Below are 16245 nucleotides of genomic sequence, written 5' to 3'. Positions count from 1 at the left end.
ATTAATCCAAAGATACTTTGAGGAAGGAAATTCATATGCAGTGATGTTGGAGATGCTGCAGTATATCATGACAAAAAGATCTAAGACATTTTACGATTGGGCACATGTTTTACGCTGGATGACCTTCCTAACGCAACCCTCCCCATTTATCCGGGCTTGGGACCGGCACTGTTTGTGCAACTCTAATGGCTGGGCTCGGTTCCCTGACCGAGAATCGAACCCGGGCCGCGGCGGTTAGAGCACCAAATCCTAACCACTAGACCACCAAGGAACCCAAACTGTGATAAACAGAGAATACCAGAGATGACTTTCTTGTTAATAATATACTTCTGATGGGAAAATTTTATATACAAAATCTAAATACTTGAAACCAACAGGGTTTTTTTTTGCATTTTATAATGAGTTTATTTCTTTCACAAAAGCCCTAAAAGTGATTAGAAAGAAAAATGCAATGAATCTTTTGTCCTTTATAGAAAAATATGATTTACAGAATAAACCATAGCCCTGATCATTTTTACCCTTTTTTTTACTTTAATTTGATGATTATTATTATAAATTGTATTTATGTATGTGTATATATTTATATTTTTTAATGCACCTGTTCTGTGTATTGTAATGTAAATTGTACATGTTATTGCCATGTTGTTTGTATATGGTTAATTGCTTAATAAAAACATAAATTAATAAATAAAAAAATAAAAAAATAAAAAAATAAAAGGGGAAAAAAAGTTGTACTTCCTGTATATTTTGAATGACAGGTGTCTTGTCCAATGATCTGTAAGTTTCCATTCGCAAACTATACCTACCTTTTCCGGTTTGTCTGACTTGTTGTGTTTTTTGGATTTGTTAATTTGTTTTTGAATTTGTTAATTTGTTTTCGGATTTGTTAATTTGTTTTTGAATATGTTCATTTGTTTTCGGATTTGTTATTTTGTTTTTGGATTTGTTAGTGTTTTCTAATTTGTTAATTTGTTTTCGGATTTGTTAATTTGTTTTTGGATTTGTTGTTTTGTTTTTGGATTTGTTCATTTGTTTTCGGATTTGTTAATGTGTGTTGCACTTCTCGGCCACCGTAGTACTAGCTATGCCTTACTGATTCTTAAATTGTTTTAAGGATAGAAAAAAATGCTTTACTTATAGTTGACAGTGACGTATCATACATAAAAAAATGGAACCTAAATGTGGAAAAAGTGAGTTGCTCAGTTATTTTCCATCATTTTTCGATCATTCCATAAGTTAGTATAAGGTGAAGTCGGACATTTTACATAGTGGTGATTGAATTAAACCCTTTCATCTTACTTTAATAACACATTATGAATGGCATGATTGTAAGATATCTGAGTCTGGATCACAGTGTAATATTTGATTAGACTGATTTTAAAGTTAATGCTAATATTCTTGCCGTTACATAATGTTCTTGCAACAAGGTACTATTGCAATGTGAACATTTTTTTATCAATACAATTCTTATATTTGCTTGCCATTCTACTTTCATTTTCACACAGCAAGAGGCTACACAGAATAAGTATAAATGAGAGGGAGGGCAGTGGAGTGGTGCGGTTACAGGGAGAAGAGGTGGTGAAGGTGGAGTTTAAGTACTTTGGGTAAACAGTGCAATGTAATGGAGAGTGTGTTAGAGAAGTGAAGAAAAGAGTACAGGCAGGATCTATTGGATGGAGAAGAGTGATAGCAGGAGTGATTTGTGATAGAAGGGTATCTGCAAGAGTGAAAGGGAAAGTTTATAGGACTGTGGTGAGATCTGCGATGTTGTATGGTTTAGAGACAGTGGCATTGAGTAAAAGACAGGAGGTGGAGCTGGAGGTAGCAGAGCTGAAGATGTTGAGGTTTTTTATGGGAGTGACGACGATGGACAGGATTAGTAACAAGTTTATTAGAGGGACAGCTCATGCAGGACGTTTTGGGGACAAGGTGAGGGAGGCATGATTGAGATGGTTTGGACATGTGCAAAGGAGAGTCATGGGGTATATCGGTATGAGAAGGAATAAAAGAGGAAGACCAAAGAAGAGGTTTATGGATGTGGTGAGAGAGGACATGCAGGTAGTTGGTTTGAAAGAGGCCGATGTAGAAGACAGAGTAGTATGGAGATGGCTGTGGCGACCCCTAATGGGAGCAGCTGAAAAAAAGAAGAAGGAGGAGGAGGAGGCTAGGCAGAATAAAGCTAAAATATCACTGGTATTCGCACACCAGCAACCATTATTTATTTATTTGCTTTGCTTTAAGTCAAAAACCTCACCAATGTACATTGTAGCCTACATAATATGATTTGGTTTAGGATAAAATCTCAGCAGCTCAATAAGATGGAACTAAGTCTATGTGAAACAAGCAGCAAATGCAGTGAACTTTACTAGAGCAGAAAGTGACTTCGGGCAAATGGCTTTAAGTGGGAACATTAGTAAAGTGACATTCACCAGCTGGCTCTATTTTAATGCAAATAGAGCAGCTAGCTTTGGGTGTTAACTCTTACCTGGCTGAGCTGGCCACTGGGTGATCCTGTGACATTAGCTGTATGACATCGGAAACTGAGGAGAGTTTCCTGCGGTGATCTTGAATTCCCAGAAACCCCAGCGCCAGTCTTCTGACCTGGATTAGCCACCACCATGCACACCAAACCCATTACACTCGAAGGCCTGAGCACAAAGGCCTCCAGAGCTATGTTAGGAGAGACCTGCATAAACAAAAAAAGAGAAAGAAAGAAGAGAGAGTGTGAGGAAAAACACAGAGCAAGATGAAGAGAAAAGGAGGGTGGCTGATGACCTAGTTTCTTCCTAGTCGTTTGTCACTCATTCGTGCTGAATGAGGCGAGGACTTCTCTGATTATAGAACTATGCGATGAGTAAACAATACATTAGACACTGGGCAAACTGTAACCTACATAAACAGCAAGCTAATTAATGAGGGTGGATAGCAGGGGCAGGAAAAAGGAAACTAGGTTGAATGAAGGACAGTGTTTATATTGTACTCTATGATTTTTAAATATTTATACCACAGTGTTGTTGAATTCTCAAATCTGATTGGTTAGAAGGTGATGATTAATTATACAAGCAGTTATGACAGCAATGCTAGTTGTAATTCAAAACGCATGTTCATGTGCATCTTTTACAAAAAGCAGCAAGTGTACAACATATAGGTATAGGTTATATATGCAGTATATAAGTCATATGTTTATGTTTACTCTGATACATTTTTCATGCTTTTGTTTATGTGTACAGATTACTCTTGAGCTGCCCTTGCTGTGAATGACTAGGAAATTGAGTGAACATTATTGCATTGCCTATGAGACGCCACGTCTGTGAGCAAATGTGAAAATATGCAAAGGCATAATGTATTCTTGTATTACCCTTGAGAAGTTCTGTGAGAGTAAATCTGATTTTGTACAAGAGACTGTATTACTGCATTACCTTTGAGATGTTCTGGGTGTGTGTGCTGAAGGTGAGGTCTGCAATGCGTTCAACACACTGTACAATGCGTGTGCAGGCTCGAGCTTCGTTCTGTGCCATCCACAGGATGTGCTCCTCTACCTGCATCATGTTGCTTGCAATGTTGGACACGTAGTCCCCTAGCTGGAGGGAAGGGCAAGATAAACAATATATCTCTGATTAATAATAAGCAGGATTCCGTGTAATACCGGACTGACACATCATAAGTTCGATTAGATTTTAAAAACAAACAAAATTGCAAAAGATAAACATTTTGTTACATGTGTGACTTGTTGTCATGATGAGGTTTCATAAATGACTGACTGAGTGAATGATTTAGGTAATTAATAAAATTCCAGGTTAATCATGTATAACATGCTTCATTCTTCAATAACTGCTTCATCCTGGTCAGGGCTGTGATTAAGCCCTATAGTATCCTGAGCTTTCTCGGCTTAAAAAGAAATATACCCAGAAGTGTTCTTCACAATACATCTCCTACACACGCACACACACCTGCACACATAGACAATCATTCACAGTGAGGCTTTTTTAGAATAGTCAGTCCAGCTGTTCAAATGTCCTTTTAAACCATCTGGCAACATTATATATATATATATATAAAAATTTATAATATATTACTGTAATTATAATACTGTCATATCTGTTTCTAATGTACTGTAATAATGTTTCTACATATTCTTTTGGCAGAATAAATACACTTATTAATGTCATATATAAGAACATTTTCCATAATAAATTATTATTTGGATTTAAAACCAAAAGTGGATATGCTATATACTGGTATACTGGAAATGCTTTTACATTTTTTTTTATTTTATTTTTTTATGTCAATCCTCCTAACACTAAAAGCACAGGGAAACAGTAAAAGAAGACAGAGCTGTTGAAAAAAACAAGTTCTTTTTTATTCAGAAAGTAGAGCAGCTTTATTTAAAAAAAATATAAAAGAATTTTGAAGAAACCTGGCAACACTCACTAGGAACTTTGGTAAGCTATCGTTTCAAGATATGCATAAAAGTGCAAACCTTTTTTTTCTTCTTTTTTTTTTGCCGCACCCTATTCCTGATCCATACACCTAGTCTAAAGTTAGAAAGCTTTCTTAAAAAAACAGCTTCTTAAAAACCCTGACAACAACAATACTTCACCTATTGTTCATGTCTGTATTCATACTCAAATAGGACACATTACCTGTTCAATCTAAATAATGTATTCATGTTCAGTTATATCCCTAATATAGAAATATCCAGGTATATTTATATCTGTTTTCAAATCAATATTTATATTTTAATGCGTCAGATTTTTACACAATTCTTGTTAGTGGTTCACATCATATCACTTAATAAAGTCATGATAAGTTGCTAAAAAATACACGGTCCAGATGAAGGATCCATGTGCAGGTGCATGATGTGAGCGTTTCTGTGAATGAACACACAACCCCCTCAGCAGCACACTGTCTGTCAGTTTATTTATCTACGTCGATTTTACTTGTCAAAATCTCACAAAATGTATATCAAGTTTAACTCAACTATCTGATGCAGCGACTGACAGAGACAGAAGACTTCAATAAGTGTTGGATTTGATAAACTATTCCAATAAGTCAAATTCAATATCTTCTTTGTCAGATCTTCTACAACTCAGGTGCTGTATATCATCCACCATTAATATGAATCTTTCGTTATAAATATTCTTAGCAACTCACCTCATATTAGAAGTAGAAACTGAGTCTTCATGTAATCAACACCTTCATTTTACACAACTATTTAAAGACTTTTAGACTAATGAAAAGTACTATAGCTTGATTTAATACGTCTATATATAAAATATCTCTTTCAGTAGCGTAACGGATGCCGTTTATGCATTATAAAAGTCTATAAGTGGAAACATTTGCTTGCCTTCCAGCATTAATATGAACTGCCTTATAGAAAATAAGATTTAAATCTATACTCCTCTGAAGGGTACAACATACATAAAAAACAGAAATAGATATTAATTTTAAGTTTGGGAATGTTTTCATAAAAAGATCTATTCTGAGATGCAGTTCAACCGATGCATATGAAAACAGGAATGCTAGTATAGCAAATACCTACTGGTATGTCTGCAAATCTGTTTAATAATTAATGCCATATTGGTAAAATTATACACAACTATATTCCTCTAGGGCTGTATGCCAATATATTACTATGATATTCACTGATCGGCCATAGCATTAAAACCATCTGTCAAACATGCTGACCTTTGAAGGCATATCATTCCTGTCCGGTGCTAGGTCTAGCAGAGGATTCTTGAAGTCACAAATGAAATGCTCAATCAGATTGAAATTTGGGAAATGAGGTGGGCAAGTCAGTGCTCCTTTTAAAGTTCCTCGAACAATTCTGGCAGTGGTAAGTGGTCAGCATGGGCACTCTGACTAGACTACGGATATGCAGCCCCAAACATAGCAAGCTGCATTACACTGTGTATTCTGACACATTTTGATCTTAGCCAGCATTAACATATTAAGCTACATGTGCTATAGGAGCTCAGTAGCACCACATGACGTTTTTTTTTTTTTTTTCAACATTTCAACTTTGAGACATAACTGTTCCTTTGATGCCTAGAACAGTAAACCCACTACAGTATATATATATATATATATATATATATATATATATATATATATATATATATATATATATATATATATATATATATATATATTAGGGCTGTTTAGAAATGAGCTTATTAGAGGGACCATGTTAGCAGGTTAACACAAATACATTTCATTAACCCGTTATTAATGCAGCGCTCAATTGTTTGACCATTTTTTATTAAGGCCGAAAATTGAAACTTTCAAAGCAACACACATTTATTGACGACATACTTTCTTTACTCAGATATAAAAAATAAAAAAAACTCCAGCAAAAAATTATTTTTAATCATTAAACTTTTTTTACATATGCACCACATGGTAAATCAAGCACCGAAAACCGCCATGATGCACACATCCAGCAATTAAAACCATCCGTTTGAAAACATAGCAAAAGTTCCTTTTGTTGTCCTGAAGATTCAAAACACCATAATTACTTTAAAACATTTACAAGAATATTTTGTCTTCATGCTTTATGTTGAGTTTGGTTTTACTAATAATAAACATACAATTGCATAAAGCATCCATATTTGTCCACGTCCATGTTGTTTACAGTATTAAAACCATGAAAAATATAAATTTAAGGTACATTTAGTACAGATAAAAATGGGCAATTAAGTTGTGATTAATCACAAGATAATCACAAGTTGAAAATCAATAATCACGATTACATATTTTAATCAATTGACAACCCTAATATATATATATATATATATATATATATATATATATATATATATATATATATATATATATATATATATATATATATATATATATATTGATATTGATATACACACACACACAGTGGTGTAAAAAAGTGTTTGCCCCTTCCTGATTTTTTTATTTTTTTGCATGTTTGATACACTTTAATGTTTTAGATCATCAAACTGATTTAAATATTAGTAAAAGATAACACAAGTGAACACAACATGCAGTTTTTAAATGAAGGTTTTTATTATTGAGGGAAAACAAAATCCAAAACTACATGGCCCTGTGTGTAAAAATTGTTTGCCCCCCTTTAAAACTGTGGTTAATCACACCTGAGTTCAATTTCTCTAGCCACACCCAGAAATCAGGAAGGGGCAAACACTTTTTCACACCACTGTGTGAATATGAATATATATATATATATATATATCCATCCTCTTAATAATCTTTTTAGTTAAAGACTTTCCCTTTGTGTACCTAAAGTAAACTTCCCAACAAGTAGCCAACTAAGTTTCTGACCTTATTTAGATTGCCACAACCCTACGGTTTCCTCCAGGAAGGCCAAATCCTAACCAAACTTTCCCTCTGTCGAATACTGCCATTTACTACTTTTAAAATGCTTAAACCACCACAAGCATAGATTTACAACATAATTAACTCTAAAGACTACAGACAAAACTTAATAACATGTAGTACATCTGTAAAATTGCATGGTAGCTCCAGATTTCTAAACCAGATGCAGAAGCTCCCATAGTGCCCTGCTTTACTACTTAAACCAAGGTGGTTATTTCCTTGTTTCATATAAAAACAGGTAATCTAGAGTTTTTAAGGAAACTCACTTCACAGAACTATAAAGTGTAGTGTGCAGTGTCAGAGGAATTAAAAATTAATTAATTAAGTGGTTAAAAATGTTATGACTTAACTGAATGAGGAAGTTCAGGTTTCAGTAAACAGCAAATTAAGTAAGCTTTTAGAATTTGCTCAATTAAGCCGCCGAATGTACACACTGCACAGTAAATCAGTAGCGTCTTTGATAAGTAAGCAAATTTACAGTGTGTTCACACACATCGTAGTTGAAAAGCAACCTTCACGGAGGCTTTAAAGCAATTCTGATATCATCATTCATGAGGTGACATTCATGGTTTTATGTAGTATAACTGCGACAAAATCAGTCCACAGACAAGCAGTACTAAAACTCAGCATTCCCCTGAATGGGTATATTGACATGGTCATGAAATGATCTTGTACTAATAAATTTGGTCATAAATAAAATACATTTAAGAGAATAAACAGGAATCAGGCAGATCAAAAGCCCAGAAGGTTTAAACGGTGTATGCTATACTAAAGATGCATACTAAAAGCATGCGAAAAACAAGCTATTGTTAATTGCCCACATTTACAAAAGTGAACAGAATAAATAATAAGCCCCACCTCTCATTCCTCCATTTCATCCATATTTCTAACCTTTTCCTACTTCTTGCACACAAATGCATACAAATGAGGGAGAAAAATGAAAATGAGCTCAAACATTTTTATATGCTGAATCATCTCATATCACTATTATACTAAAACATATAAATTAAATAAAAACACTTTAATAACCATTGTATAATTGGTATATGTGTACTACTGTACTTCTGACTACTGAAAATAATAATCTTTAAAGCCCTGTTTTTTTGCTCTCCCAATTAAAAACACACACTTACTCGTGGTGTCTTTTTTTTTCTTTCTGTATTTATACATTGTGCTGTGTATTTACTGTACACTGTATTATGTCTCAATTCTTTTATGTATTTGCTGCTGTAACAGAAACATGTTCCCACTGTGGGACGAATAAAGGTTTATCTTATCTTATCTTATCTTATCTTATCTTATCTTATCTTATCTTATCTTATCTTACAATCTTACAAAACACATAAATAAAAAAGATATATATTTATTATTGTGTATTTAAAACTTTATTTGCTACAGATCAATGTGGAATGCAGATAGCTATCACTAAAATCTCCTGCTTTGTCTGCAGCAAGTCAAAATCTAAATGTTAATCATTTATGTAACTTCTTTACAAAGTTGAGTTCTGCATATTATGCTGGTTCATTGGAAATGTATACACTGGTGTGGCTGTAAATTAACAAGGGCTCATTTACAAGAGATATGCCATGGATTACACAGGCTCAAAAAAAAAAAAAAAATGCAAAGCAAATCAACCAAAAAAGAAGTTAAACCAAGCAAAAGGGAGCAGCAAGATCAAACTTCAGTGTGGCGTTTCAGTGCTGGAGAAAACCTGGAACCCCCCCTAAAAACAGATGTTTCTACTCACTAGAATGTAATTTCGTTTAATAGCCTCTGGTGCAATTTGTTATCACCTCAAATTGTGACATTCCAATGTTCACGGCATAATTAGCTGTACAGTTATACTGTAGCCAGGGGTATATTCTTTCCTCCAGTCTGTTACATAATGTGTGCATGCTGTTGGCTTGAAATAAGCTTTTAAAAGCACCTTTTGTGGCTGCATACTTTTGATCCAACTACACAAAGGCACACAAGGTTATAGTTACAAGTTAAATTAGTGTAAGCGGTGCAGATTTTTGGATCTGTAATCAGGTGTGTAACTGCCTGCATGAATCAAAAAGCACTGATGGTCTCTTGTTAAACTTTTTTGCCATTACTGTGCCATTTTGCCATTTTACTGTGTTCATGCATATCTTTTTTTTTAAAGCAAAAAACAAGGCTTTAGGGAGTGGTTTGGTAGAATTCCTGGGACTTTAGCTCTGGAGAAAGTAAGCAAAGACTGTTAAAATTGTGGCTTTAAGCCTGGATCTTACAAAAATAGAAACAGTTCCATGATTTTTTTTTTTTCAACTGCACCGAATCCAAATGAGTAAAAATGTTTAAATGGCTCCTTAAATGGATTTGATTGTCTAGAGCAGGCTGAAAAAAAAGGCCTTACCTCCATGAGTCGACCCACAAGACGTGTGATTCTTTCTACAAGATGTGTGACAAAGATGACGTCCATCATGTCTTCAAACATCTCTGCGTTGCTGGTGATGGAGGAGAGCTGCTGGGCCAGGAACAGAGCGTTGGAGGTGTTTACTGGTATCTGTGCGTGAGAGAAAATTGGTGAAAAAACTTAATCTCTGAAATGTACATTATTTATTATTATTATAATTATTTTGAGACATGTAAAATCATTCATTTATGTTTTTTAGAGGGACACCATGTAATGTTCTGATGCCTGAAAATACTAACATACACCTTTTCTGATGTATCTTCATCTCAAAATCTGGCACAGTAACTCTTTTGAAAACTTTGGGATATAACTGAGCATTTTTGTGACAGTCAGTGTGAAAAGGGGGTTATACTGACCCCACATTAGTAAATAAATTATTTTTTGTTGAAAGGAAACTATTTCTGCAGACAGGTTGAAGGTAAATTAAATCAAATTAAATTCACATTATGCCATTAAATGAAATGTTGTTTTTTTTGGTCCATAATAAAAATTTATGAATAGAATTTATGTATATCAGAATTTACATAAAGCAGAAAAAAGAAAAAAAACAACATCTTTTATGCAGGTAAAAAAGAAAAAAATATAAAAATAAGATCTACACCAATTGGAGTAGAGAAGCATACAATGGTAGCATTTCTGTAGGTTTTGCAGGTTTTAACAAAGGAAACAATAAAATCTGCTAAAATATCACCTTAATTGTCCCAAAACTGATAGTTATAATATAGTTATACTATATAAGTCCTTAAATCATACTTTTCCTAACATTTCCTAAGTAGAATTTCACTTATTTGGACAAATTTCTAGCCATCTTTTCATACAATACAATAATCATAATGAGCATAATAAAATGTTTATTAAGAAACATAAAAAGCACTTGCTGCAAATCTGCAAATTCTACCAACTATTTATTTAATTAGTGATATGAGGCAAAAGATATAATCAAAAGTTGAGAATGTATCACCTTTGCATAGAATAAAACTGGCAAACATTAGACAGGCTACGTGACCTGAGACATACCCCGGGGCAGCTATTTGTAATGTGTAATGAGAGGCAGGATGCAAGAGTGTAAACAAGTATATGAATTATTGGGGCAAATCCAAGAATCATAATTCAAGTTCACAGTGTGGGCAAAAGTGTGGGCCAATAAAACAGGGCTATCCATAATTAGAAACAATCAACAAAAACTAGTATGAACATGCATATATTCCAGAATGAGAAGATACATGAAAAGAAAGGCTTAATGCTAGTACAGTGACACAACAGCGTATTAATAGACAAACTCATTAAAACTAAACACAAGGCAGGTGAACACAATCGGCCACATGTCCATGACAGGACATGGCTACGGACAAGACAAGAACCAATACCAAAACAAACATCATGACAATTGTTCAAGAGAGAAATTATAACACTACCAGGATGCGTTGCAGAAGGCGATAACATGAGATAAGTGTCGAGTCAGTAACGCTACCGATTCTTTCTGAATCTGCAGCACACTTGGGGCAGGATGTCTTTTCAAAATTAAGGATGGAAAAAAATTAACTTTTTCATTAATATTTCATTTGGAGGCGTCATCTATGCTACCATGATGGCCTCATGCACCCGTTGCACTTTAGTTCTATTAAGGAAACACTTGCACACATATACCGTGTCTCATTATGTGCAGGACAGAACTAATAAACTGATCTAATCTTTCAAATGTAGGAACATTAAGACCAGTCTTCGAATGGCTCAACAGGTGTTCTGGCCTATTATCATAATAAATGTACTCTCTGCCAACTGTTGTTTTTCCCAGCATGAACAGACAAACAAACAAATGATGTTAATTGTTTTAGCCCACCTGTGTAAGTTCATGCAGAACGCGGGTGAACTTGCCGGAGTACGGGCACTGATTATAGTCGTCCTCTGCCCACCCGCCCTGCTTATTACACCTACGCCATGCCCTCTTCTCGTGAGGGCTGTAGGAGGCAGTGGCACAAGGAAGAAATGCCATTAAACCAGCCTGGGTCTTAGGCCACCTGTAGGACACAAGAAACAAGAGCAGCATCAGATCTGCAACAGTAAATGCACTGATAATAAAACGCTTTTGATTACTAGTGTATTGGTTTACAGTTGCCGAAAAGATCACTACAATGGCAGTATAATATGATGAATGCTGTGATAAATATGTTAATGTATTTCACCTATATTACTGGGAAAACTTGCCTAAGGAAAATAATCAGTGTCAAACTAACACAAACATTGGTTTGATTGGTTTGAACTTTCTAATCGAATAAAGATTTTAATCCAAAGATATTTTAAAATATAGTTTGAAAGGACTCTCCCTGCATACTAATAAATATAAAAAGAATATTCACTGACATTCCAGATTGGAATAAAAAAAAAAAAAAAAAAAGGGCACGAGGTAATTAATGCTAAAGGGCAAGTTTTGTCAGAGGAAAAAAGCATAATTTCTAGGTTGTCATTGTCGTAAGAAATATGCAGTGATTTGTTTTCCCTCCATAACAATGAGCTGTTTTTTTCTTTCCATCCATACTGTGTAGAAACTGTGCCAGGAGAGCTAGATGGAAGGTTTAGAAATTGAAAGCACCGAAAATAATATTTAAAAATAAAAGAGCACACAGCAATGCTGAGACATTCAGCCAGAGCGAGGCAGCCGGCTTCGTCTCATTAACTACTGAGTGGTGCCCTGCCAGCCAAAGACATGGTTAATGATCATAAAAAATGAGAGGTGTGTGTAATTTGCTGGCTTATGCAGAATTGGGATTGTGATGCCACAGAAGATTTGTTGTGCACTAAGAATGCCACCTTATATGCTTTTGATTAACCTTATGGATATACTGCATCTCGAGCTTACAAAATGTGAATGCATGAATATTTTGTGCGTGTGTGTATGTGTGTTGTGTGTTGTGAATCGTAAAACTACAGGTTTGTGTTTCTTATCGTTCGCACACCTGAAGTCACCTTTGTTGCCGGTCACCCTCTCTGCAGAACAGTAGAGCGCAGACGTCTCCAAAACCACAATCTCCATGCCAATGGAGCTGTTTCCACGGGAACTGGTCACGTGGCACTGCCAATTACCGGAAACATCAGCATCCACGTTGGAGAGGATTAGTTCACTGAGAAAATGGAAAGGAGGAAAAAGAGGTTGAAGAGGGAGGTTTATTGTAAGTCCACAAATGCTTTCAATGTAATTCAGCCTCATTATAATAAACTGTCCATGACATGAATGAGGCTTTAATGTGTTAACACTGAGATTTTCACTTTCACCAAATAACACTATCATGTTTTCATTTTGAATACACCAACAACAAACAGTTGTACTACAGGCAAGTATATATGTAGTAAAGTGCAGTTGTCTCAGTTGATCATTAGATTCAAATGTGATTTTGGAACATCCCATTCCAGATTTAGTCCCCATTTACTGTTCTAATAACCTCCACTCTTTTGGGAAGATTTTACACTACATTTTGGAGTGTGGCTGTAGAAATTTGCACTCATTTAGCTAAAAGGGCGTAAGTAAAATCAGGTACTGATATTGTGTGAGAAGGCCTGGGGTGCAGTCAGTGTTCCAATTCATTCTATAGGTGTTCAATAGGGTTAAAGTCGAAGCTTTACAAAAGCTTCTCAAGATCCTCCACTCAAAACCATGGAAATCATATTTTCATGCTGCCATTCTGGAACAAGTAGTTTAAGTTAAAGGAAATTACATGGAACAGTCTGAAGAAGAATCACCAAAAACTTTATTCTTTAAGGTGAAACTATATCATCAATAACACTTCATCTGCATACAATATTAGATGAAAGCTGCACCATCCAAAAGAGTCAAGCATCTGCAAAATGCTATTAATCCATATTTATCAAAATGAAGCACTGTTAATGGACTTTATTTAAGTACAATTCCATACACCAATAAAATTCTGTTGATGAGTTGTGAAGTTGTGAAGTCGGTAAGAGTTAATTTCTATTTTTAAATGCTACTACAAAAAAAACGCTGTCACATGCTAAGGGCAGTTGACATTCAAACAGTAAGCCGTAGCAAGCGAAGGGAATTCAAATTTTTACAGAAAAAAAAATTATTAAAGCCTCTCGGCAAGCTTCTGTTCTATCCAATAATCCTAAACACACACACACACACACACAAACACACACACACACACACACACACACACACACACACACACACACACACACACACACACACACACACACACACACAAATACACAAATGCATAAGTGACACATACTGTTCAGCAAAAGTGCTCTGCCTAAAATGCATTAACGCTTTCAATGGAAATGTTTTGTTAAACAGCATTATGAATTTTAGACTCAGCTGTGTGTGAGTCCTTCAGTAGCTTTTCACATGCATATTCTTAACACAAACTAAGGCTGTTTGCATACTGTAGCTCAACCAGATCAAGATTTTTGGAATATTTTCCAGCTGCTTGTCTCCATTTTACAAGCTTGCTCTAAGAGCAGGAATGGGTTTTGTATAAAATGTCAAAAGCATGCTCATGAATCATCCTGTGATCTACTGACACTGGTTAATGATGGCCCCGTGATTGTACTTTCCTGCTGTCCTCTACTACAATACAGATCACCGGACTTTGATTAATAGCACTAAAATGTGTCAGTGATCAAAAAGGGGCACTTTCAAGCATTTAAAAAAAAATATTTGTCTGTACTGCATGAGCTAGCATGAGCCTGGTGGTTCAGGAACACATGGCGACATTGTGCGGCATGGAAAAGCGATGCTACTGCACTCACAGCTCCAGCTGCTTCAAAACCACATGCCAAAAATAACAGGCACTCTCTCTCCAGCTGCTATAACCGCAGTGCACTGAATCCGCTCCGGCCTCTCCGCTTCACGCCACGCTAGAATAGCCCTGGAGCCAAGACCCTTTCAACTCTTCTCTCTTTAATTCAGATTGAAGAATGAATGAACCCTCGTTTAAGATGGATGTGCCTGGACGTCAGAGATAGGATTAAAAAGATGGTGGTGGAGGTGGTGTGTGTGGGGGGGGTAAAAATAAAGATGGGCAGTGTCGAAGCCAGACAATGCAGTCAAAATACTTCTCTCCTCACTGCTTATTTTTCCCCAAAGCAGACGGGAATGCAGAACAAAAAAAGACGTCACTGTTAAGTGCACATCCAAATAAGCCTCTGAATACCGACCTCTTGTGTCCCTCTATCTCTCTCATTCTGTTTTACAAGCACATAGGCAGGCTGGGACACAATCTGCAGGCAGACCAGAGAAACTATAGGACTATCCAGCCTTAAAAATTAAACATGCATGGGTCAGCAGGGTCAATTTAGGAACAATAGATTCCACTCTGTTAAGAAAAGGAAACAGTAATGAAAGTAGAACATGGATTTAGCTCATGCTGACGCATACATTCTAGTTCACACACACACATGCACACACAAGCACATAGACGTAAATTCTCACCGCTGCTATTCTATTGTGGAGCTGTCTGCAAACAACGCCTCCCCAAGGCCTCATTAAGAGCGTTTACGCACTTGCACTGATATTTAACGATTTGTTTATATAACAGCACTCACGAGGCTGTTAACGATTTAAAAAAAAAAAAAAAAGGATAAAAAAATTGGCCATGTAATGAGCATTCCAGCAGCCTGACCATAGACCAGAATGCACTTTCTTTGAGATAGACACAGGGAAAAATAAAGAAAGACAAAAAGATAAAGAGAAGGAGAGTGAGAATGGCAAAACAGGTTGTATGTTCAACAAACCTCAGGAAATATGAGTGATATTTTTAGACTAGCGATGACGATGTGGATATTTCCAGTCCGCTGGAAGAGGAATGCATCCCTAAGGAGCTTCTCTACAGACACAGGAACACCGGAATGCAAACTAAACAGACAAGCTGCCTACAGACAACAGACAACCACAGAGCATTATACTGAAAGAAGATGAAAGAAATGCTTTCTAGGGACCAAAAGCCATATTTAGGGTTTGACTGAAGCATAGGTCATGAGATGTTGATACTGTTATAAGACCTCAGACAGAACTACAGTCCCAAGCACTATTCAGGGCGGGCTGACAATAAAGACACATGTTATAAGTGACACAAAAGGTTAACGTGTTATGTTAAAGATAATGTACACACCTTTCTACAGTACATATTGTTTTACATAAAATGTTTAGGAAAACCAAAATCATCTAGTGATTGTCAAGTTCAACAAGCAGAAACTCCTTATTGATAAGAATGGCCAGATTGGTTCGAGCAGACAGGAAGGTAACTGTAACTCACATAATTACTTTTTATACCAAAAGTGAGTAGGAAAGCATCTGAGAGCACACAGCACATTAAACTTTAAGGACTATGAAAGCAGACCACATTGCCTGGTCTCATCAACAAGCAGTTTCTGTTTACAGAAACTACTACAGTTTGCCGCAGTCAAAATCTAATGGTTGCTGATGC

The 16245-nt window shown here is 35.8% G+C and overlaps 1 protein-coding gene across 3 annotated transcripts in view; it reads right to left on the bottom strand.

Moving 5' to 3' along the window:
- The window catches only part of adgra1b (adhesion G protein-coupled receptor A1b), a 201138-nt gene that overhangs the window by 119247 nt on the left and 65646 nt on the right, over positions 1–16245 (bottom strand). For all 3 annotated transcript variants that reach the window (XM_083538295.1, XM_083538296.1, XM_083538297.1), the window contains 5 exons: positions 12757–12921; positions 11643–11820; positions 9743–9892; positions 3420–3581; positions 2486–2686 (listed from right to left, as the gene is read on the bottom strand). In XM_083538295.1, the coding sequence (XP_083394421.1) occupies positions 2486–2686; positions 3420–3581; positions 9743–9892; positions 11643–11820; positions 12757–12921 (856 nt within the window). The remainder of the gene's footprint in view (positions 1–2485; positions 2687–3419; positions 3582–9742; positions 9893–11642; positions 11821–12756; positions 12922–16245) is intronic.

Source organism: Silurus aristotelis, assembly GCF_946808225.1.
Source record: "Silurus aristotelis genome assembly, chromosome: 4".
Lineage (NCBI taxonomy): Eukaryota > Metazoa > Chordata > Actinopteri > Siluriformes > Siluridae > Silurus > Silurus aristotelis.
The sequence above is the reverse complement of the archived record's forward strand: the minus strand, read 5'-3'. Positions and strand labels throughout refer to the sequence as shown.